Below are 22,544 nucleotides of genomic sequence, written 5' to 3'. Positions count from 1 at the left end.
TGTTGTCCTCGGTCTGGGTTTTCGCTCGCTTCATCTTCCGTCCGCCTCCAATTTCACGTGTCATGTAATCATTCGAGCATTTAATATAAACCGATTTTACCCTATACACTTATACCGAAGGTCTAAAGTTTGAATGGTAGTACAGACTTCAAATCTAGTATGAAGTTTACTTTTGGCAGTGATCAAAATTTAGATATGAAGATCTGAACTTTCTATGGTTTGAAGCTTAACTTTTATGTGGCTAAATTTTAATTACTTTGTAAATTTTAGTTATGTTTTAAATAGCAGCCCTAAAAGCTGTTATTTGTGCACTTCGACTAAATTGTATGTTAAATATTTTTAAATTCTTGTCTCCAATCAAAATGGCACCAAACGAATTCTTTTGAATCGGTTGGAATGGGAATGAATGGCACCAAGTAGCCACTTGTGATGTCACTGTTTAAACTATATAGAGTTTTTAAAAACTATTTCAAGTGGTGTTCCCAAACTTTAGGGGTTTGAAGTTGGAAATGTCCAAACATAATTTCATAGCCAAATGTGTGAAGCGAACTACACATGCAATATGCCAACTTCAAATACTTAATGTTCACATATTGCTTGTGCTGTTTGAACTTTAAGCCTCACGGGTCTAAAGTTAATTCTAAAGTGGATAAATTTTTAAATAGCATCCTAAATATGGCTATTTGTGCACTTGCTTCTTGGCAACTGCCGAAGAGGGTCTAAACTGTAAACCCTCTCGTAGGAGCGCAAGCGCGAAGAGCACAGAGCCATGAACGTCGACGGCATCGTAAGAGATGAAACGAACGTCGCCGGAAAAGCTGAGGAGAAAGAGTACTCATACGAGGAGGAAGAGGAAGAGAGGATGGTTGAAGAGTTAGGAATGTACAGAGGGAAGGTGAGATTGGTGAACAGTGAAGATCCAGCAGAGGAGACTATGCTGCTTTGGGGAATTCAACAGCCAACGTTTTCAAAGCCCAATGCCTTCGCCCGCCAAACTTCTCTCCAGCTCCCTATTGACGCCTGTGGCCGCTCTCTCTCAATTCTCCAGTCCCCTTCTAACCTGGTTTGTGCACTCCTAAATTACGTGATTCACTTTACTTTTTTATCTGTTCCAGAAAAAAATGTACCTTTTTATACGTAGAAACAAATTCCACCATTATTTATGGCTTGTTTTAGATAGTTTTTCCTTTCTTTCTCAATGGATTACTCATGATTTAACTCGCTCAAGGTCAAAATGAGTACTTTTTCCATTTGTTCTTTTTTTTTTTGGGGGGGTGGGGGGGGGGGAGGGGTTCTTTTTAGTAATTTTTTTAATTACCAAATGAAGATAAAGTAAGTTTTTGTTCTTTAAGGAGAGAAATTGATGAAATTGTAGGGAGAAACTTTTTCTATGCTTACAAAGTTGTAAATGGATTAATTAGGATTAATAGATTATGGGGGTTTGAGTTAATATTTGGTTGTTTTGGGTATATAATCAGTCACTTAGACTGAGTTCCCAAATCCACATTGACTAATCAATTGGCAAGTTTTTTAGGGCTTCATGAAGATGAGTGCAACGAGTCAGCCAGATAAACATGGATTTTGTCATTCTTAGAATGAGCTAAGTCTAAAGAGTTAATATCCGAGAAGCAAATTACCACATGAAAGTTATCATAATTGATCAAGATCTGTGGTTTTTAACAGGCAGAGGATCTTATGAGGAGTAACTAGTAACTAGATTTAGCAGTCAAGTTTAAGTGCAGCAAAGTAGGTTAGAGCAAACTGCCAACTACCCAATGACAAATAGCCATGATCTGACCATCGAGAAACTTGTGCAAGTTTAGGGCATGGTCTGTTTTCAAGATTCTATGTGTGACTATCACAACTAGAAAGTTTTCAAGAGGTAAGCTTAGGAACTCAGAGGAGTATCGTCTCCTGCTTAACAGTACTTTGAATCCACACCCAAAATGGGCTCTCAAATAAATTGCGCTCCACTAATGGGTTTTTCTCTCTTTTTTTTTGCCCATTTATGGGCAGTTCACCTATAAAAAATGCAACATGTAGATTTAAAAGTAGATTGCATGCTTCTTACGCTGGTTAAATATGCGACCTACTGTTAAATAGTGCCTAATATAAGCTAACTTTTTGACGGAAACGGGTATAACTATTGGGCTATAGGTTGCATGTTTTATATGCGAACTGCCGATAAATGGACAAAAGAAAAAAAAGAACCCATTGGTGGAGTGCAGTTCATTCCATAGCCCTTTTTTTTTTTGAGAACGGTAACATGTAACTTTCGTAGGCCAAAATTTCATAGCCCATTTCTGGCGTAGTATGATACTCATTTGGGAATCATTAGTAGGTTAATTCTGCTGTTATAATCCATATAGTTCAGCTTACTCTTAATCTTAAGCCAACATTGTTAGTGTTATCTTTTCCTTGCCATTACCTAGGTCATTGTCTTATAGGTATGTATTCTTCCCATGCAATTTCCTTACACAGGACAGAGGAGACACTGGTATTATTGTTAATTGCCAACGGATCAAATCCTCATTTCTTCAAATAACCTGCACTCCCCTTTTCCCACTCGTCCGACTTGTACTTCTTGCTGCCATGGACCTCTCGAACAGATTTAGGGCAAGATCAGAATCCGTAGCTCGAGATGTTTTATATATAGGAAATCATGCCTACTGTATAGTGATAAAAAAAAAAATTACACCTAGTCGTAGTGTATATGAATTTTAGCTGCATATTCTGCTTTTACTCTTGAAAATTTTTGTGACTTGGCTAAAGTTTGTGTTAGTTAGACACTTGGAATTTTAACTTATGAGATGACTAATAAGCTTTTGGCAATGACATGACCCAGAGGCAATTTAGATTAGCTGCTGTTAGTTTTCTGGAAAGGTTGTTTATATCTGCTGAAAGTTGAAATGCTTGTGAGACAATGTGATCTCCTAACACTGGTAAAGCATCCATTTTAAGCATTGACATTATTTCGGTTGCTCTGTCTCTCTCATTTTTTCATCAAATTTCTAACAACCACGCTGTATTTTGTATTTTAGGGTACTCCTGGAGTAACTGGTTCTGTAATGTGGGATAGTGGAGTGGTCCTTGGGAAATTTTTGGAGCACGCTGTAGAAGCAGGAAGAATTCATCTTCAAGGCAAGAAGGTCGTTGAATTGGGCTCTGGCTGTGGATTAGTTGGGTAATGCTGTTATATTTTATGACATTGATATCTGATTTGTCAAAATGATTTTCTGGTCATTACTGGTTTAAGCTAGTGGACAGCAGTCAAGACTCAGGAGTTTGAAATGGTTGCACGTTCCAACAAAATAATGTTGGATTAGTTCCTATTGTAGTTTCTTGTCTCTGTAATTTGTATGAGAAACATGGCATGGCTTGTTGTTCATAAAAGTAAATTACTTGCTCATAAATTTATATTGGTAATGGTACCTTGTAATGGACTTTAAATGTTTGACTCACTCACTTTACATGGCATAAATTTACTGTTGATAAATGGTTCAATTCTCTTATTATGTTTCTCATACAATGTTTCCAGCTGCATTGCAGCTCTTTTGGGTGCTCAAGTTATTCTCACTGACCTCCCAGATAGACTGAGGCTACTAAAGAAAAATGTAGACGCTAATCTGTATGGAGATGTAAGAGGTTCTGCAACAGTGACTGAGCTCACATGGGGAGATGAGTTAGATCATGGTATAAAGGATCCTTTGCCAGATTATGGTAACAATCTGAGATGGTCTCATTTCCTATAGCAGTTTCTTCACAATACATAATCAAATACCATATGCTTATATCTGAGGTTGTTTAGTTGCCCTTCACGATGATGTCGCATGTTGCTTTATATTGTTATTTTCTTTTCTTATCCTTATCTTTTCTTTGGGGAGGAGGTGAACTAGAATTAGTTATATACTATTTAACTGTCTAACCACAGAAGTATTATTTTTCCAAAATTCTTGTCAGTTATCCTTTTTTTCATTTATAGATTAGAAACCGCCTTATCGGTCTTTCGGAAACAGCCTCTCTACTCCCTCGGGGTAGGGGTAAGGTCTGTGTACTCACTACCCTCCCCAGACCTCATTTGTGGGATTACACTGGGTTGTTGTTGTAAACCGCCTTATCGAATGAAGGTTTTGTAGAACTTGAAATTGTTGCTGCGTGTAAGACTGGCTTCTATTAAGTTGAGACATTTTCCAGCTTTAGGCTTCTAATATATTAGAGCAATCCTGAAAGGAATACAACCCCACCCCCCCACCCCCCACCCCCCCACCCCCCCACCCCGAAATCGATGTGTCCGTTGACCGGAGGTGAATAGATCTATGTATGTAATCAATAGACTAAATATGGAGAAAATTACATCTTCAATATAGAGATATATGTCAATTGGCTACTTTTGTTTTATTTTTTCCTGTTTTTTTTTAATCGATAAGGATGTCAAGTGGCTGCATAACAGCCACAAATGAATCAGTTTGTTTTGACCCTTACTCCTGCTCTTGAGAAGCTCTCTTACAAGGTCCAATCCAATCAGAATCAAAACCTAATTTCATTTCTCCCTCAGTTGAAAAGTTGCAGTGGGCGTATATGGGTTGTTATGCACTTTGCTATCAGCTTTAGAATTGTCGGAGTCAGCAAGTAGGTATATATAGGTTGTTCATGCTATCAGTTTTAGACCAGTCCAACATTGCCACTGAGCATATATGGGTTGTTGATGCTCTATGTTTTTTTTTTTTGAGAATTTGTTAGGTCTGATTAAATTTTGCCTATTTATGAAACAATGTTGCCACCTAATCTTGCAAAGGAAATGGATGTTTTTACCTAAACCAGTTTGCATCCTCTCACAGCTGCCTCTACCCATAGCAAAACGTGGGACGCACCTCAATGTTTTCTACATTGAGATGCCAAAAGATTTTTAGGGACCCTCAGGGCTTGGTTCAGAGGTAAGAGTGCAAGAAATGATGTGTGGGTTGAGCGGGTGAGTTTGAACCCTTTCATGGATAAAAGTCTGTATTTAAGTGGAGAAGGATAGAGGGGCAGATCCATTATCGACTTAGTTTCGAATTGTGCATCAGCTGGCCCTAGGGGATTTCTCTTTTATTTTAAAAAAATCAAATACTCAGCTTGACAGCTCACATTCCACCCTTTGCCCCTTCTTTCATGCTCCAAAGGCCCGGTAGATGGTCTCTGGTCAGTGGTCCAGTTAGCATATCCTTGATTTTAGTTTACTGTTTCATGTTCTGAATATATTCGTATTTCAGTACTTGGCTCAGACGTGATTTATAGTGAGGGAGCTGTCATGGATTTGTTAGCAACACTTCTCGACCTCTCCGGTACTCAGACAACAGTTATTTTAGCTGGAGAACTCCGGAACGGTATAGAGACTGGATATTTTACTAAATCTCAGATGGTGTGGAGATAGATATATATCATGTGATTTTCTTGTGGCAGATGCTATCCTTGAGTACTTCTTACAAGCTGCTGCCGAGGATTTCACTATTGGCCGTGTAGATCAAAACCAGTGGCATCCAGATTGTTGCAGTCCTCGAGTGGTAATATATGTTTTGGTGAAGACGTAGAGAAAAGAAAAGTAAGAATCAAGGCTGACAAAGAAATGGCACGAGCCACTATAACATTGGAGACTCATTCACGAAATGGAACCAACAATATACCTGTGCTTCACGTATGATCTGCTAAAGTGTTCTACTGGCTTTCTTTCTATGTAATCCAGTTGTATCATTGAGTAGATAAACCAATGACCTAATTGCTTTTCCTCATTGACGATTTAGTGATTTTCAGTCATGTAAATGTGATTCCATCTGTTAGATAGTAGGGCTTGTTCTGCAAAGGTCTATGCATTTGACTTTGGTCCATTCTCTTGTTCATGGTTGAATCATGGCTTTGGTCCATTCTCTTGAAATTATTAGTATCTCTTATTTGGTATATTTGGCTAACTGATATGTAGCTAAGCAGAGGGGCATGCTAGCCAGCTGAGATTTCACTTTACCCTTATATTTTCTTTTTCTTAGTTCTGTTTTTGGTGGGCGTGGCCTCTATGGAGGACAAGATGCGGGAGGCTAGACTTAGATGGTTCGTACATGTGAGGAGGAGAGACGCAGATGCACCAGTGAGGAAGTGTGAGAGGTTGAGGTTGGACCTGGAGGGGCTAAGAAGAGATAGAGGTAGACCGAAGAAGTATTGGGGAGAGGTGATTAGGCAAGATATGGCGTTGCTCCAGCTCACTGAGGACATGACTAGGGATAGGAAGGTGTGGAGGTTGAGAATAAAGGTAAAGGGTTAGAATAGGTTGCCTGGCGTTGCCCTTGTCTGTAACAGTAGCTTTGATACATGTTAGCGTTAGTTATGTATTTTCATATTTCTTGATTTATGTGATTACTTGTCGTTGCTTTCGTTTCGGCCTTGTGATTACAATACTCAGTTTTAGTTTTGTATCTTTGTGTTTTTTCTTCGGTTTTAGAATTGGTGTGATTGCTGCTGCCCTTCCTTTTATCTTTCCTAAGCCGAGGGTCTTTCGGAAATAGCCTCTCTACCTTGAAGGTAGGGGTAAGCTCTGCGTACATACTACCCTTCACATATCCAAGTTGTACCCTCACATCTAATCCCAACCCCTCCCCTACCCCATCTCTCCCACCCCTCTCTCCAAAAAAGTTTTTTTTTTTTGTTCGTTTTCAGATTTCAATTTTTTTCTTTTCCGTCACCACCTACCCTGCTAACCCCCAATGCCCTCTCAAACCACCCCCCCTGATTTTTTTAAATCTTTTTTTTATATTTTCAATTTTCTGTAATTTTTTTTTCTACAGCCCCCAACCCCTCCCGGATGCCCCCCCAAAAAATTATTATTATTTTACTTTCTTTTTTGTATTTTCAATTTTCTGCACCACCCACCCACCCCAATCCCGTCACCCCCTCCCCCGCAGCAAAAAATATATTTTTTAAAATATTTTCAGTTCTGATATTTTCATTGTTCAGTTTACAGGTTCGAAATTTTACGAGTTCCAAAGTTATGAGTTCGAAGGTTTATGTGTTTGGAAGTTTGCGGGTTTAGAAATTTTAGAATTTATGGGTTCGAAAGTTTAGCGGTTCGGAAGTTTATGGAATTTGTGGGTTCGGAAGGTAGGTGGTTTGAAAGTTTATGGCTTCATGTTTACTGTATCTAAATTATTGAGAAGTTATTTTTCTTAATTTGCGTACCGAACAACGGAAAATGAGCAAGATTATTACTTATTTTTCAAGAAAAATATTTTTCGTTATACCAAACACTACCCTTATCTTTAAAAATAAAGAATAAAAAATTATGATCGGGAGCACTTTTCCGTACAATAAGCATTATAGGAATCTAATTAGATCGGGGCCCAATGCAAATATATTTGGTATGTCGTACGCACTTTTAATTCTAGACACCAAGATTCTCGGTAAAAATAGCACTGGCTAGTCAGTTTTCGGACCGATAATTGAAAAATAGCCAGCTTTTGCAAAGTCATTGAAAAATAGCTATTATTTTGCTGCATCATAGACCAGTCCAGCATAATATACTGGAGATTGGTGCATCTGTGTATGAACTTCCAGCATATTATGCTGGAACTCCAACACACGGAAAGTTCCAGCATAATATATTGGAGATTGGAGCACCTGTGTATGAACTTCCAGCATATTATGATAGACCGGTATATTATACTGGAACTCCAGTATATTATGCTGAAAGTCAAGTATATTATACTGGAATTCCAGTATATTATGCTGGAATATTTTTCGGATTTTGAATGATATTTTCGTTCAGATTTATCTTTACATAAAAAATGGCTAAAATTCGATTACTTTTGAAACTATGGCTATTTTTCAATTACCACTTGTAAATCTGGATATTTTTGAATTTCTCCCAGATTCTCGAGAACTTTTTACATTCTTAAACTTTAACCAATCAAACTAATGAGTAGGGGTATTATCACTTTTAGCCCTTGATAGAAATTATTTATATTTGGTAGTCGAAATATGTATAAAATTTGTATAATTTTTATATATAACATACAAAATGTATATATATACAAAAAAATATATAAAAAATATATGGTGTCATTTTTTCTAATAAGTACTACCCGTTTGGATATAAAATTTGATGGAAGATTTTTCCAAAATAATTTCACTTTTTTCGAAATCAGGTTTGTTCATAAAATTTTTAATTTTTTCAAAAATTTAAAAAGCTACAAAAAGTTATTTTTCAAAATTTTAACTCAAATCACTTGCAAAACTTCGGGCTGCTGTGGATTCCGTTTGTTTATTTCCCTTTTCTGGAGATCTTATCTTAAAAGCTAAACCAGAAACCGTGTAAGAAAATTACCCTTTTCTTTATGCTGATTTTTATCCTTTTTTTATGGCTTTAAAACTGCTCATTTTCCCTTTCTGTTGTTCCTCCCTTTTTGGCTTGTGCAAAAATTCCTAAAAAACCCATTGAAAATATTGAATTCTAGGGCATGTTGTTACAAACAGTAACATTTATGCTTTCTAAAACTCTAATCTTTATTTCACAATTTTCCATTTTGCAGGGTGCATTTTACAGGAGAATGATTCTTGAAAAAATGGTGGATTACAGGGTTTTCTTCTAATTTTTAGTAACTTGTTAAAGCTTTGTTGGTAAATATTTGAATACCCATCTTTCATTTATGTTGAAAAATGCAAGCTTTGTCTTGTGAGTTGTAATTTTCAACTTGAGGGTTTCTTGCTATTTATATTCAAGATTGCATATTTGGAGCTATTATGTTTCAAGATCATGAAGTATGGATAAAGAGAAGTGTGTAGGGGGTTTAATGCCTCCATCAGGAAAATATTCACTCTTTTCGCCTTCCGGGAGTATTTTTAGTGTAAAGTCAGAGCCATCAGGATCATCAAATTTACCTCCTTTAGGGCCTGTACCTGCTTCAGAACCAAAAGCAAACCAATTTAGTCATGATATTAGTCGAATGCCAGATAACCCACCTAAGAATTTGGGTCATCGACGTGCCCATTCGGAGATTCTTACACTTCCTGATGATATAAGTTTCGATAGTGATCTTGGTGTTGTTGGTGGACTGGATGGACCGTCTTTGTCTGATGAGACTGAGGAGGATTTCCTCTCTATGTATCTTGATATGGATAAGTTTAACTCTTCATCTGCTACTTCTTCATTCCAAGTGGGTGAGTCATCTTTGGGCTCGTTGCAAGCTCCAGCGATGGGTTTTACAGCTTCGAGGATTGACAATGTTACTGACGCTGTTAGTGAGAAGCCAAGAGTCAGACATCAGCATAGTCAGTCCATGGATGGTTCAACTACAATCAAGCCGGAGAGGCTTATGTCGGGTGGAGAAGATCCATCTTCAGCTGAGACTAAGAAAGCCATGTCCGCAGCAAAGCTTGCTGAGCTCGCTCTTATTGATCCGAAACGTGCGAAGAGGTAACTCCATCTGTTGCTCCTTCGTTTTTTGCTGTCTCTTTGACATTATTCACAATTTAACCAGTATCATAGCTTGAGCAACCATTTGGATTTGCTTTTATAATACTTTGTCATGCACGATGAAATCCTTCGTTGGAGATTTGGGAACTGAAAATGGTGGAGGTGGGGGGGAGCTAAAGCTGTAAACATCCTGATATGATCTGGTTATTATGATGAAATGTAGTTTGTTAAATGAATACTTTCTGTATTTGTTGACTTTAATTAGTGTTTTATTGGTGGTGAGTTCATTTTAGTGATGTTTCCTTTTCAACTGGTTATTATCTCCAATCTCTTTGCTCCTCAAACTTTTATGATTTTAGCTCCCGTTTGGCCATAAATTTTGGCTTCATTTTTTCAAATTTTGTTTTTGAAAACAGTGTTTGTTTATGAAGTATGATCATGTTTTGGGAAAAAAAATCAAAAATATTTGAGTTCCCAATAACTGGTTTAGGGTAGTTTTTGGATGAAAATTTTTCTTCCACTCACAAAAAAAACTTCTAACTTTTCTTCAAATAAAATGCATGTCCAAACACAACTTCAACTTTCAAAAATTATTTTTCAACACAACTTCAAAAATTCCTTTTTCAAGTTTCAATCAAATCTATGTCAAAACACTAGCTTAGTATTTTGAAGCGTTTGCTCTTCACTCTAAAGTCTTCGCCCAGGGCCTCTTTTGTCAACTTTTCGCTTTAATGGCTGAAAGATTTAAAATAAAAATAAAAATCCTATTAGCAGTTATAATAGTGCCACCTCAAGCATCTCTTTCTACTTCTTCTCCTTGAGCCTACCCAGCAGAAACAAGCTCCTAAGAAGTTGAAATTTTGCTTGCTGTTCACAAGATTTGCCTATAAGAGGTAAGAAGCCAAAAACAGCTGTTTGAAGCCCTTTATATAAGCTTATTTGGCCTTCATTGATGGGAAGGACGTGTAGCTACTATTGTCAGCCCCGTAACTCGTAAGGGTAATTTTGTATGAGATAGATGCTGGGGTGCAAATTAATTTATTTATGCTTCGTTATGTTATTCTCGTCACAACCCAATTCTATAGGACCGCGACATAGTACCTAGTGGGCTAATTGACCACACGAATGCTGTGTTTCATACTAGCTAACATTACAACCTTGAGTATAGCGAGCTCTTGTGAGTGATATAAAGTACTATGATGAAGTTAACATATGCAACTCCAGTCTTAAATCAAATTGAAATACACCCATTACCAAGCTCATGGAACATGACTGCAGATTTCAGACAACTGACAAAAAAGGAAAGTCTGGATAACCCATAAAGGCACACTGAATAAGAAGTGGTGATCACCATTCACCAACTTTAGAAGTATGAGCATCTACTGAAATCTTCAGAACTAACTCCGAATGTGTAAAACATAGGAGTAAGGAGTGAGTCTAAGGATCCAGTGAATAGATAATCTTCCTTAAACTATCGGGACAAGAGTTAGATAGCCACGTGCAATGCCATACTGAAGCTGAAAACTAGTAAAAATATATTCTGAAAGTATGGCATTGGAAGTCCTTCCTTCAGAATATATTTACAGTTACTTGTTTTCAGCAGAGAGGACTTCCAATGCCAATACTATTAGAATTTTCTGAAGGGAGGACTTCCAATGCCATATTCTGAAAGTAGGGTATTGGAAGTCCTTCCTCCAGTGTTCCTTGCTCTTTAGGTCCTTGTGTTGATATATCTTGGTCTCATTACTTGTCTCTAATGAATCCTTCACGAAAATATCAAGAACAAATAAACCTGTGATTCATTGTTAGATTTGTCCTAATTTTCTGTCTCTCAAAGATGAGGAATTTCGAGTCAATGTTATCCAAGTGTAAATAGTATTATCTTAGAGTTATATTGCATGAACTAGGTAAGAATAAATACCGACTTATGAAATAGTAGGATTATTTATCAAAAAATGAAAATTGTGCTATTAGCTGTTTTAGTAGGATGAGATACATGGTTCGCCTGGTGGATCATCCCATTAGATGCATGTTGCTACCTTATATATTTGGGTTGTGACAAATATGGTATCGGAGCTTGTTTTGCAATAAGATAATGAGACAAAACCTCAGTGAGGACACTAAATCCCCAAGGAATATTTATATGACATCCATAATAGAGGGCGAATTGATGAGTGGGTCACGTAAAGGACTGCTAGTCTTACAGGTTGGGAAGCTTTCGAAGGAGAGGTGCATATGGCACCTTAGGTAAACTACACTTTGAAAAGGGAAGTGATACGGTATGCCCACATTTAGGCTCGACTGTCCAAGGGACAAATTCGTGAATTCTATTGGACCAAAGCGGACAGTACTCGCCACGAGTTTAAGTTGTGACATTTTCTTAAGGGTTGGTTTAATGTAGGCTTCTTTGCCAAAAGAAATGTGCGGTTTTTTCATTCCTCATCTCCTGCTCTTCCTTTTTATGATGGTTGGCGGACAGGGCACTGGATTTGGGTGGGAAGGAGGCGGATAGGATACAAACTCAATCTGTTTCCTTTACCTGTATGTATTTACTTCAGATATTGCTGAGATTAATTGACTTCAAACTATTACTCTATGTATTCAACATTTGATTTCTTCAGTCTTGCTTTCTTTTGGATATCAATACTTGTTTATAGAGTAATAAAAGGAGGTCAAGAGAGGGGTAGGAGCTTCTCAGGCTTTTTTTTTCTTTCAAAATGTTATGCATGTGCTCTATATTTCGTAATATGGCATTGACTATTCGGAAGTTATGTTAGAAAACTGTAGCTATTTGGAAGTTAGTTCTATTGGGTTAGATGCATTCCTTTTCCGAATGACATTCTATTCTTTTTATATTAGTTCTATAGGAAGGGTGTGACTCTGGTGCTCCTTTTTAAGTTGCATTATTGGTTGTTCGTCTGAAAGCTGATTGTTCGGATGGCTTAGAATTCTGAAAAGTTTTTGTGTGGTAAGCAAAATATCTTGTATTATGAAATACTGCACCATTGCTATTTTTGATAGGCATTATACGATTGTTCTTCTCGGATCATTTATCTTTCAAAAGGTGTCCTCCCTTTCCAGGGTGATATCAGTTTTTTTTCTTTTTACTGCGTGTAGTAAAAGTTATTAATTCTGGTTTTCTTAACTTCCTCCGCCATCTGATTTATGTCTTCTTCCTCCCAAGGTCTTTTATATCCAACAAGCTCTTCAAAGCGACTGAGGATTCTAAACATCTGCATTTGACGTCTTAATTCTCTTTAGTTTAAATTTTTGTTTGCTTGCTGAAGTATTTTTTTAATGCTTTAAGCTGTCCAATGCTTTGAAGTCTCTCTCTCTCTCTCTCTCTCTCACTCATTTTTTTAAAATTGTCTGGCATGGTTCAAAATTCAAGTGAACTTAATGCTCAAACAAATGTCCTACTGCTGCTGCATTCTCACATTCTTGTCTTTGCTTCACTATGCTACAGAATTTGGGCAAACAGGCAGTCAGCTGCCAGATCAAAGGAAAGGAAGATGAGATATATAGCAGAGCTCGAGAGGAGAGTGCAAGCTCTGCAAACAGAAGCGACTTCTTTGTCTGCTCAGTTGACCCTGTTGCAGGTATATATCAGAGCTTTCACTGCTATGCAGTTCCCTTTTCTCTTTTTACTTGTATTGCATTCTTTTCATGAACATGGTTGAAGAGATGGAATGAAGTAAATCCTTGTTAAGTTGGTTTCATGTTTGGTATTTTTCACTGAATTTATTTCTCTCTTAGGAAATGAGCCAACTTTCAAACAAAACTTTTCTGATTAGTTCTTGGTCCTTTTCCGGGGAGTTCCCATCCTCCATGATGGAGGGGAGGACCTTTTTTTCAGCAGGAGACAAGTCTTTCGAACTAATCGACATCACTGAAGATCGGGTTAGATGGTTTTTACTCTATGAACGCAGCAGGAGGTTCATCGGCAAGATCAGAATCGATGAAAACAATCTAAGATGGGTATGCGCTGCTTTGAAAGATGCTTCACGGGGAGAGGGGAACTTGTGTAGGAGATGGGGAAGGAAAATTGAGGCTTATATTTACAGAGTATATCGGAATTTCAACAGTTACGACAGATTTGTTCGTATTGAGGCATGGTTGGGTGACAGGAAATCATCGGTGATTATCCCAGAAATTATCGAAAACGGAGGTTGATGCGACATTGCAGACAAAATCTTGAGATTTCTTTGGAGGCCAGAAAGACCGGCGTCGAACTGGAATTATCAAAGTCAGTCAAGATCTTATTTTGAAGCTGCTAGTCCTGAGCTCTGGCCTTCAATAAAGACGAATGGTGCAGTAGCAGATCAGAACAAAATCAAAATTAGTGCAGAGGCTGAAGCAAATAGCTCTCATTTTCTTGCTAAATGTCTAGTTGGGAGATTTAATGACCCATTCAACATGTCTCCAAACTATGAAGTTGTTCAAAAATGGTTTACTAACACATGGAAAGTGACAGTAGGCTTGAAGGTTACGCCGATTGCACACAATCTCTTCCTCTTTGAGATGCCTTCTCGCCAAGAAGCAGTTAGAGTCAAGGCAGGTGATTTGTACTGGAATGGAAGAAGGTTGTCATTGGAGTGGTGGTCAGCGGTCACTGGATTGGCAATGGCGGAACCAAACTCCGAACGTAGATGGATAAAAGCTTTTGGAATTCCTCTCCATGCTTGGTTGGAGAGCTTTTTCAGAGTTATTGGTGAATTGTGTGGCGGCTTCGTTGACACCGACGAAGACACCAAGAAAAGGACTCACCTGCACTAGGCTAGGATTTGTGTCAACAAATCAATTGAAGAAATTCCTAGTAAACTTGAATTGAAAGTGGGAGAACTAAGCTATGAAATTTCTATAATTTCAGATGCTTACACTAAATTATGGGTCGCCGGAGATGGGGTGAATTGCAGCAGCAAGGGTTTCATTGAAGAAGAAGGGGTTAGGGTTTCGAGGTCTGCAACTGTCAAATCAGTAGATAGGCCACAGGGACAGCACATGCCTTTAGCCTTTAATTCAAAATTGCCATATGCCAATGAGGTGGGGCCCTATAGTAGGTTTAATAATCCAGCCAAAGGGGCCAGTATTCTTAAGGATGTTGGGCCTAAAAAAATTATTATTAAGAAACCAGACAAAGGGGCATGCATTATTAATTAAGTTGGGCCTTCAAACACAAAGAAAACAGATCAGGCTTATTACAACAAAGGCCCAAAAAGAAGAAATAAGATATTACAGATCTGGAAGGCCAGAACCCAAGACCCATGCCTTCTTAAAACACGCTCTTCACCTCCACCACATAATCTTGATCCCCTTTCCATAGAACTCCATGCTCTGGAAATTAAGCGTATGATGTCTGATTCAGAAGGGAGTGTTTGCCCGAGCCTCTGCGATGCTGATGATGAAGGAAAATTGCCCCATGATATAGAACTTCTTTCTATTCCTCCACAAATCAGGGAATTAGCACCAGTGTTTGGCTCAGAATCTGATTACGCTTCTCAATCTCACAGTGATACTCTATCCCTTCCTTGGTACATTGATAACTCTTTTAATCAACAAATTATTCATACTCCTTCTGTTATATCCACTTCGAAATGGACAAAGTTGGTTATGGTGAAGGCATGCAAAGCTGGGGTTAATGCAACTGGTTTTGAGCACGAATTATTGAATACGATTCTAAGAATGGACCAGAGAAGACAATCTCAATTGCAGCAAAGGGAGTCAGAAGGGGGTTGTTCAAAGACAAAAAAGAAGCAAGGGGTGACAAAATTGAAAAAATTAGTTTCGAATTTAAGCCAGGGTAAAGGGGAAGGTAGGGTAAGGGGCAGGATTCACAACGCTCATTTGGGATGAAAGTAAAAATCCTTAGTTGGAACGTTAGGGGGTTGAATGAGAGTAAGAAGAGGGGGATCATCAAATCTTTGTTGATGAAGTGGAAGGCAGATATAGTATGTTTGCAGGAGACAAAAATTGAAGAGTGGTCACAACAATTAGTAGGTTCTTTATGGGGAAATAGATGGGCTAGCTGAGCAGATTTGCAAGCAAATTGCACAAGAGGTAGGGTTATCATTTTGTGGGACAGGAGGTTGTGGAAAAGCATTAACATTCAGCAAGGTATATACTCGGTTTCTGTCATTCTAGAAAGTCTCCAAGAACAATTCAGGTGGTGTTACACTGGGGTATATGGGCGACATTCAAATGCAGCAGGAAAGGATCTTTGGCATGAATTGGCAGCAATAAGGGGTATTTGGGATGGGCATTGGGTGATAGGGGGAGATTTTAATGTATGCAAATATGAGCATGAAAAATTCAACTGTCTTAGAAGGTCCAGAGCAATGAAATCTTTCTCTGATATTATATTGGAATTGGAACTGTTGGACTTACCCCTACATGGAGCTCAATATACATGGTCTAGAGGTGAAGAACAATTTCAGGCTTCTAGAATTGATAGGTTCTTAATCTCATCTGAGTGGAATGACAACTTCAAGGCAATAAAGCAGGTGACTTTACCCAGAGTAGAGTTCATAAGCCATTAATGCTTGAATGTGGGGATTGGGACTCCAATTCATCTTATTTTAAATTTGAGAATATGTGGTTGCTAGCAGAGGGATTCATGGACTCAGTTAAAGAATGGTGGTCCAGTTATCAGGTAGTGGGCAGTTCAGACTTCATCTTGACTCAAAAACTGAGGAACCTGAAGAAAGACATCTCATGCTGGAACAATGAGGTATTTGGAAAACTAGAAACTCAAAAAAGTAAGGTACTTAATGAACTAACTATACTGGAACAATCATATGAAGGCAGAGTTCAAACACAAGTTGAGAAGGCTCAAATGATCAACCTGCAATCACAAATTCAGCAGTTAGCAAAGATTGAGAAGGTTTCATGGAGACAAAAATCAAGATGCTTATGGCTTAAGGATGGAGATAAAAATACAAAGTACTTCCAAAAGATGGCTAATGCTCATAGAAAAAACAACTGCATTGATAGGCTACAGATGGGGGAAGTCATCATTGAAGATAAGGAGGAAATAAAAAGTGAAATCCTGAACTTCTACCAGCAGTTGTACACAGAGAATGAACCTTGGAGGCCGTCAGCTAGATATGACAATCTAGCTAGGATTTCAGAAGCTGAGAGAAACTGATTGGAAAGGGAGTTTGAGGAACAGGAGATTCTTTCAACTATTAGAAAATGTGCTCCAGATAAGGTTTCAGGACCTGATGGTTTTACTATGGCATTCTTTCAACATGCTTGGGGGATTATCAAAAAGGAGGTTATTGATGCAATGAATCATTTTCACCACAATTGCCACATGGTTAAATCTATTAATGCCTCTTTTATTGCTCTGATTCCTAAAAAGAAAGGCGCAACTGAGCTCAAGGATTATAGACCAATCAGTCTTATAAGCAGTGTTTATAAGATTGCTTCTAAACTTTTGGCTGAAAGGCTTAAAACAGTCATTGGGAAGTTGGTATCGGGGAGTCAGAATGCTTTTGTAAAAGGGAGACAAATCACAGATGCTGCTCTCATTGCAAATGAGGCACTAGATTGGAGACTTAAGAGTGGAGAGCCAGGGTTGTTATTTAAACTGGGCATTGAGAAAGCTTTTGACAAAGTGAGCTGGTCATACTTGCTCACAATTCTGAGGCACATGGGCTTTGGGGAAAGATGGATAAGATGGATCAAGTTCAGCATCACTACTGCTAAGTATTCGATCTTAGTGAACAGGGGTCCAATGGGTTTCTTTTCTCCACAAAGAGGTATCCGATAGGGTGATCCTATCTCACAGTTCCTCTTTATCTTGGCCATGGAAGGGCTTAGTAAAATGCTGCAGAAAGCCAGTCAGTTACAGTGGATTTAAGCTTTTAAAATTGGGAGGAATGTTGGGACTCAAACTGCTGTATCTCATCTACTTTATGCAGATGATACACTGAATTTTTGTGGAGCTGAGAGGTCTCAAGGATCCAACTAAACCTAACTTTGTTCATTTTTGAAGCTATTTCAGGTTTGCACATGAACATGTCGAAGAGTACCATTTATCCTGTTAATGAAGTCCCAAATCTGGCTGAGTTGGCTGGTATTATGGGATGTAAAATTGATTCATTTCCATCTACTTATCTTGGTTTACCTTTGGGAGTAAAATTTAGATCCACTGAAATTTGAAACGGGATCATAGAAAAGTTTGAGAAGAAACTTGCATCATGGTAAATGCAATATCTTTCATTTGGGGGTAGATTAACACTTATCAACAGTGTATTGGACAGCATACCAACTTACTACATGTCTCTATTTCCCATCCCAGCAAAGGTTTTGAAGCAACTTGATAAGCTAAGAAGAAACTTTCTCTGGGAGGGCAATAATGAACGACATAAATTTCACTTGATCAAGTGGAGAAAGGTTACACAACCAAAAACTCAAGGGGGGTTGGGAATCAAAGATCTAGCAGCACACAATAAAAGCATGATGATGAAGTGGCTGTGGAGATACAATACGGAGGATTCTGGGTTCTGGAAAGTTGTCATCAAAGCCAAGCATGGAGAGCTGAATCACTAGTGTTCAAAAGTCTCAAGTGCTCCATACGGTGTGGGATTATGGAAAGGCATCAGCAAATTATGGAGTACTTTTGCTCAGAACATCCACTTTGAAGTTGGGAATGGTACATACATCAGATTCTGGAAGGATAAATGGCTTGGAAACTCTACCCTCCAAGTTGCATTCCCTAACTTGTTCACCATAGCCCAAGATCCTAATGCGGTTATTGCTGCATATAGGGAAGGGTTCAATTGGGACTTGAAGTTCAGAAGGGACATGCATGGTTGGGAAATAAATGAGCTGCTAGACTTTTATGCAAGACTACAACAAAGCAATGCTAACTCCCAAGTTGTGGATAGACTTAAATGGGGGAATTATGGTGGAGGCATCTACACATTCAAGGTGGGATATCAACAGATGTGTTCTAGTAATCCCATGATAGATAACTGGCCCTGGAAACTTATTTGGAGAACCAAGCTGCCACCAAAGATTATCTGTTACACCTGGACAGCATTATATGAGGCATGCCTCATACAAGATAACCTGATGAAAAGGAACTTCCAGTTACCTAACAGATGCTACATGTGTCAAAAGAAAGCTGAAAGTACCTGCCACTTGCTCCTACACTGTGAGGTGGCTTCAGACATATGGTACATGTTTTTTTTGCCTTTTTGGTCTCAAATGGGTCATCCCTTACACAGTCAAGGACGCTTATAAGAGCTGGAGTTTATGGAGAGTTGATGAAGCCATCAGAAAAATCTGGTCAATGGTCCCTGCTTGTATTTTCTGGTGCATTTGGACAGAGAAACAAGAGATGTTTTGATGGAAACTCAACTTCTATAGGTTCTTTAAAGGCTATGTGTATTGCCAATTTGTTCTGTTGGTCTAGACTGTACCCTATCAACAATATTGATCATCATTTGGATTTCATTAGTTCCTTAGCTCTGGCTTAGCCAATTAAGTATATGAGCCGGAATATTTTTTGTAAGCTCAAATGCCAAATCATGTACTTCTTGCATCTTCTTGATGCCCATCTATTGAAATCACTTAGTTTATCAAAAAAAAAGTAAATCCTTGTTTGCTTGGTCTTGTATATGCATAGCATATGAATGTACATACATAAATACATATTCAACTTATTCTATCTCTCTTATGTGCAATATGCCCATATAAAAAGCTAGGTTTTGATATATCTGCATTTGTTTTCCATATGGTACAGAGAGATACAAATGGACTGAGTGCTGAAAACAATGAACTTAAATTGCGCTTGCAGACAATGGAACAACAGGTGCACTTGCAAGATGGTAAGAAACTAAACATGACTTCGTCTTCTCTCTCAGAAGCCGACTAGTTTCTTCATTTCTTACTCCGGATGTCAGATAATTCTCCCCTTTCTTCCCGCCTCCTGATTTTGCTGGAAAATGTGCCGTTTCATCAACATCCCCTTTGAATCTATATAGTTCAGATAATTCATGCTGATTCAAATAGGATTACTATTTAGATTTGATAAGTATTCTGGCGTGCTTTGTTTTCAAGTATACTTTAATTTTAGGAAAAATTTAAGTGAAATCAAAGTTGAAATACTTCTTCAGCTTCACATTGCATATTTGTTTGACTTTTCTGGTTAAACTAATGCAGTAGTTCCTTAAGTGCTCTTCATCTTTGTTGCGCATAAGTGCAGGATCCAAAACTGGTTGACCCAAATATTAAACAATTCTTGCAATTAAAATATTGATAATAATTTGAAGTGAAGTCTGTGAATTCTAATAGTAATTAGGTTGTGGAGGTTCGGATGCATGCGGATAATTTAAAGTGGATTCTTTTAGATATAATGTTTTGGTTCTGGAGGTTTGGTTATTTCAGATATTTGAACTTTCAAAACTTTTGTTTGTATAGCCAAGCACTGTCATTACTCATTATAGTATTGATTATTCAGAAAATTCATATTTTTTTCTCCTTTATAATTTTTTTTTTCATATTTTATTCTCTTGATAGGCACCAATATATTAGGTTCTATTCTGTTAATTGGTATTAGTTACTTTAAAAATTTGAATAGGCATACATTTCTAAGTAAGATAATATCCTAAACAAGTAATTCTAAGGCGGTGCAGCACTTTCCTATTCTAGTATGCCAGTCCCAAATTAAAATCACCTTGGAAAGGAGAGTGCATCACATAAGAAAAGAAGGCTAACTTTGGTAAATAATTGTTTTCAGGTTGTGGGATGCAACCTTAGAACTCGAGAGAAATTTTTCTTGACCTAGAAGATTCAAAGAAATAAACCAAGTTAGAAAGATAGCACAATATGCCCACTATCTTTAGCCCGTTAATGGGCCTTTACATATAAGAAAAGGGCACCGATATGTGCCGCATCTCACAGTTGTAAGGCGATCATATCATTCCATCAAGTTGGTTGTCTACATTGAAGATATAGACAATGCCATTCAGAAACATGTGCGGAATCCTGAGTCAACCAGGACCTTAGTGTTGTTGCTACCAATTAAAGGAAAATGGGTAATGACAACCCCGGTCAAACCTCTCAACCTTCACACCTGTGGAAACCCAGGCATAGAGGTGGATGTGTTACATACCTCGTTGTTACAAATGATTAGGAGGTTCCACCTGACTGACTTAGTGGTAAAGTGCTTCTGCGCAGCTTTTCTATGTGAAATTGTGTCCCGTGGTCTATGATTTTCCGTAGTGCTTATTGGGTTCTTAATGCATGACTTAAAATATTTAAGCCAATTTTTTTTTTAACATTGTTCTTAAGTTCTCTTTGTTTTTTCTGCTTTTATGTAGCATTAAATGATGCACTTAAGGAGGAAATACAACATCTCAAAGTGCTAACTAACCAAGGCATAGCAAATGCTGGACCTATGATGAACTTTCCAGCATCCAACAACGGAGGCAATCAGCAATTTTACTCTAACAACCATGCAATACATGCGTTATTGACGGCACAACAGCTTCAACAGCTCCAGGTACATTCTCACAAGCAGCAACATCAGTTTCAGCACCATCAGCTCCACCAGCTTCAGCAGCAGCAACAGCAGGAACAACAGTTGCAGCAAGCCGGAGATATGAAATTGAGAAGTTCAAGTTCATCTGCTCAAAATGACCATGCTTCTGATAACGGAATGGATTAAAAAGTGCAGAGAGCCATTGCCGGACCAGGCAATGAAGAGTTAGTGCATGTTCGAGCTTTCATGATGTCATATAGCTCAGCTTTCTTTAGATTAGCTTTCATTAGCTACTCTCCTACATTCTAGTGCTCCCCAGGGTCTTGGTGAAATTGTAGTTGAAATTATGAAGCTACATTCATTTTGCATGTCGTATTTGACATGGACTTGTTCATATAACCTGTATCTTTAGGCTTAGTCCATTTGTACTTAAAACAGTAAGCACCTACTGTGCTTTCAGTGTAACATCTGTTCAGCAATGGAGTCAATGTGTTTGGGTGGTACCTCTGATAGTAAGTGCCAACGAGATTTTCCTTTCGTCAAGCGCCGGCATGGGCACCGCACTAAACTTGGCTACTGAGAATGCTGGTCAGGTCCTCAAATGAGCAGGGATAACGAGTTTGATGCAAGTACCTTTTCCGTAGCTTTTTGCCTTGTTTTCCATTTGAAGTATTGATGCCATTGACATGACGAACGTGGAAAGATATAATTAGCATTCAGAAAACTACACAACCTTTCAAGTCTTATCTTGATCTTCAACTTGAAGAAGAGCAGTATTGAGTTTCTTTCCACCAAAATAAGAAAAAAATAATAATAGGAAAAAAAGAAAGAAACAGAACAGTATTGGTTTATTGTTTTTCTTTGGGAAAATGACACTGTTGATGTTCTGATTCTGCTACGTGGCGCAGAAGATTTATGAGAGTATTTCTCGAGAGATGATTGTGCATGAGGGATGTGTCAGTCGTTTGAGTGGTCGACTTGAGTTCGGATATGGAGATTCTTGGGATTTGGAGACTTGGGAGTTCTCAGAGGCGAACTATTCCTTGGTTGTGGACTATGAAGATATGGCCAAAGTTAGACAGTTGATGGTATGTGTTGTGATTTGGTTACTGTGGACTTTTGGAAGGTTATTTGCACATTTTTTTGGATGATCAGAATTGATTTGGGGGCCCATTGTTATGTCTAATGAGGATATTCTGCATCGGATTGGATTGTTTACTCAGCACATCTATTGTTGAGGGGTGTGTCATCGACTAAAGTTGATCTTATTCATGTTCTTATATGCTCCATGTGCTTCTCTTCTATGCTATGACGGGTTGCGAGACTGTGGCTATTCATGCGTACAATGTGGTTCTGTTCAGGCCCGGTTGCGAGATTCGAGCGAGATGGCTCCAAGTGTGTCGAATTATTTATTGCGCTGTGGTTGTGGTTGTCCCGTCTGTAGTATTTTGTACTATCTATCTATGGTTATGGTCATACATTTTGCGCGTTTGCTGGTGATATACATGAGGTTGTTTATTGTGAGCATTATCGATCAATGGATATGCCATGTGAATCGGTGTATTTGGACTGTGCTACGTGCCGTAGTTAGGTTATGTTAGGATGAGATTCTTTGTG

The 22,544-nt window shown here is 38.3% G+C and overlaps 2 protein-coding genes across 4 annotated transcripts; both read left to right on the top strand.

The window, feature by feature from the left end:
- The first annotated feature begins 601 nt into the window (after positions 1 to 601).
- Positions 602 to 5,864, top strand: LOC104099827 (uncharacterized). 2 transcript variants are annotated; one of them, XM_009606942.4, is made up of 6 exons: positions 602 to 1,063; positions 2,846 to 2,942; positions 3,042 to 3,184; positions 3,539 to 3,720; positions 5,253 to 5,366; positions 5,443 to 5,864. In XM_009606942.4, exons 2-6 carry the CDS (start codon positions 2,910 to 2,912, stop codon positions 5,568 to 5,570), a joined length of 600 nt encoding a protein of 199 aa, XP_009605237.1. In that variant the 5' UTR covers positions 602 to 1,063; positions 2,846 to 2,909; the 3' UTR covers positions 5,571 to 5,864. The 2 variants fall into 2 exon arrangements, with proteins under 2 accessions (XP_009605237.1, XP_009605236.1); XM_009606941.4 differs by lacking the exon at positions 2,846 to 2,942 and having other exon boundaries at positions 675 to 1,063.
- Positions 5,865 to 8,236: 2,372 nt separating this feature from the next.
- On the top strand, positions 8,237 to 21,430 carry LOC104099826 (probable transcription factor PosF21). Of its 2 annotated transcripts, XM_009606940.4 has the most exons (5): positions 8,237 to 8,334; positions 8,553 to 9,436; positions 12,903 to 13,035; positions 19,188 to 19,272; positions 20,767 to 21,430. In XM_009606940.4, the coding sequence occupies exons 2-5, from the start codon at positions 8,784 to 8,786 to the stop codon at positions 21,111 to 21,113; spliced, it is 1,218 nt and encodes a 405-aa protein (XP_009605235.1). In that variant the 5' UTR covers positions 8,237 to 8,334; positions 8,553 to 8,783; the 3' UTR covers positions 21,114 to 21,430. The 2 variants fall into 2 exon arrangements, with proteins under 2 accessions (XP_009605235.1, XP_070048386.1); XM_070192285.1 differs by lacking the exon at positions 8,237 to 8,334 and having other exon boundaries at positions 8,351 to 9,436.
- Positions 21,431 to 22,544: the final 1,114 nt, after the last annotated feature.

This window comes from Nicotiana tomentosiformis, chromosome 12 (assembly GCF_000390325.3).
Source record: "Nicotiana tomentosiformis chromosome 12, ASM39032v3, whole genome shotgun sequence".
NCBI classification, from domain to species: domain Eukaryota; kingdom Viridiplantae; phylum Streptophyta; class Magnoliopsida; order Solanales; family Solanaceae; genus Nicotiana; species Nicotiana tomentosiformis.
This window is presented reverse-complemented; position numbering and strand designations above follow the sequence as displayed.

Coding starts and splice junctions, on each gene's coding strand:
- LOC104099827 (XM_009606941.4), top strand. CDS start 770: ATGAACGTCGACGGCATCGTAAGAGATGAAACGAACGTCGCCGGAAAA. Junction 3,185..3,538: donor TCTGGCTGTGGATTAGTTGG/GTAATGCTGTTA, acceptor CAATGTTTCCAG/CTGCATTGCAGCTCTTTTGG. Junction 5,367..5,442: donor AGCTGGAGAACTCCGGAACG/GTATAGAGACTG, acceptor TTCTTGTGGCAG/ATGCTATCCTTGAGTACTTC.
- LOC104099826 (XM_009606940.4), top strand. CDS start 8,784: ATGGATAAAGAGAAGTGTGTAGGGGGTTTAATGCCTCCATCAGGAAAA. Junction 13,036..19,187: donor CTCAGTTGACCCTGTTGCAG/GTATATATCAGA, acceptor CATATGGTACAG/AGAGATACAAATGGACTGAG. Junction 19,273..20,766: donor ACAGGTGCACTTGCAAGATG/GTAAGAAACTAA, acceptor GCTTTTATGTAG/CATTAAATGATGCACTTAAG.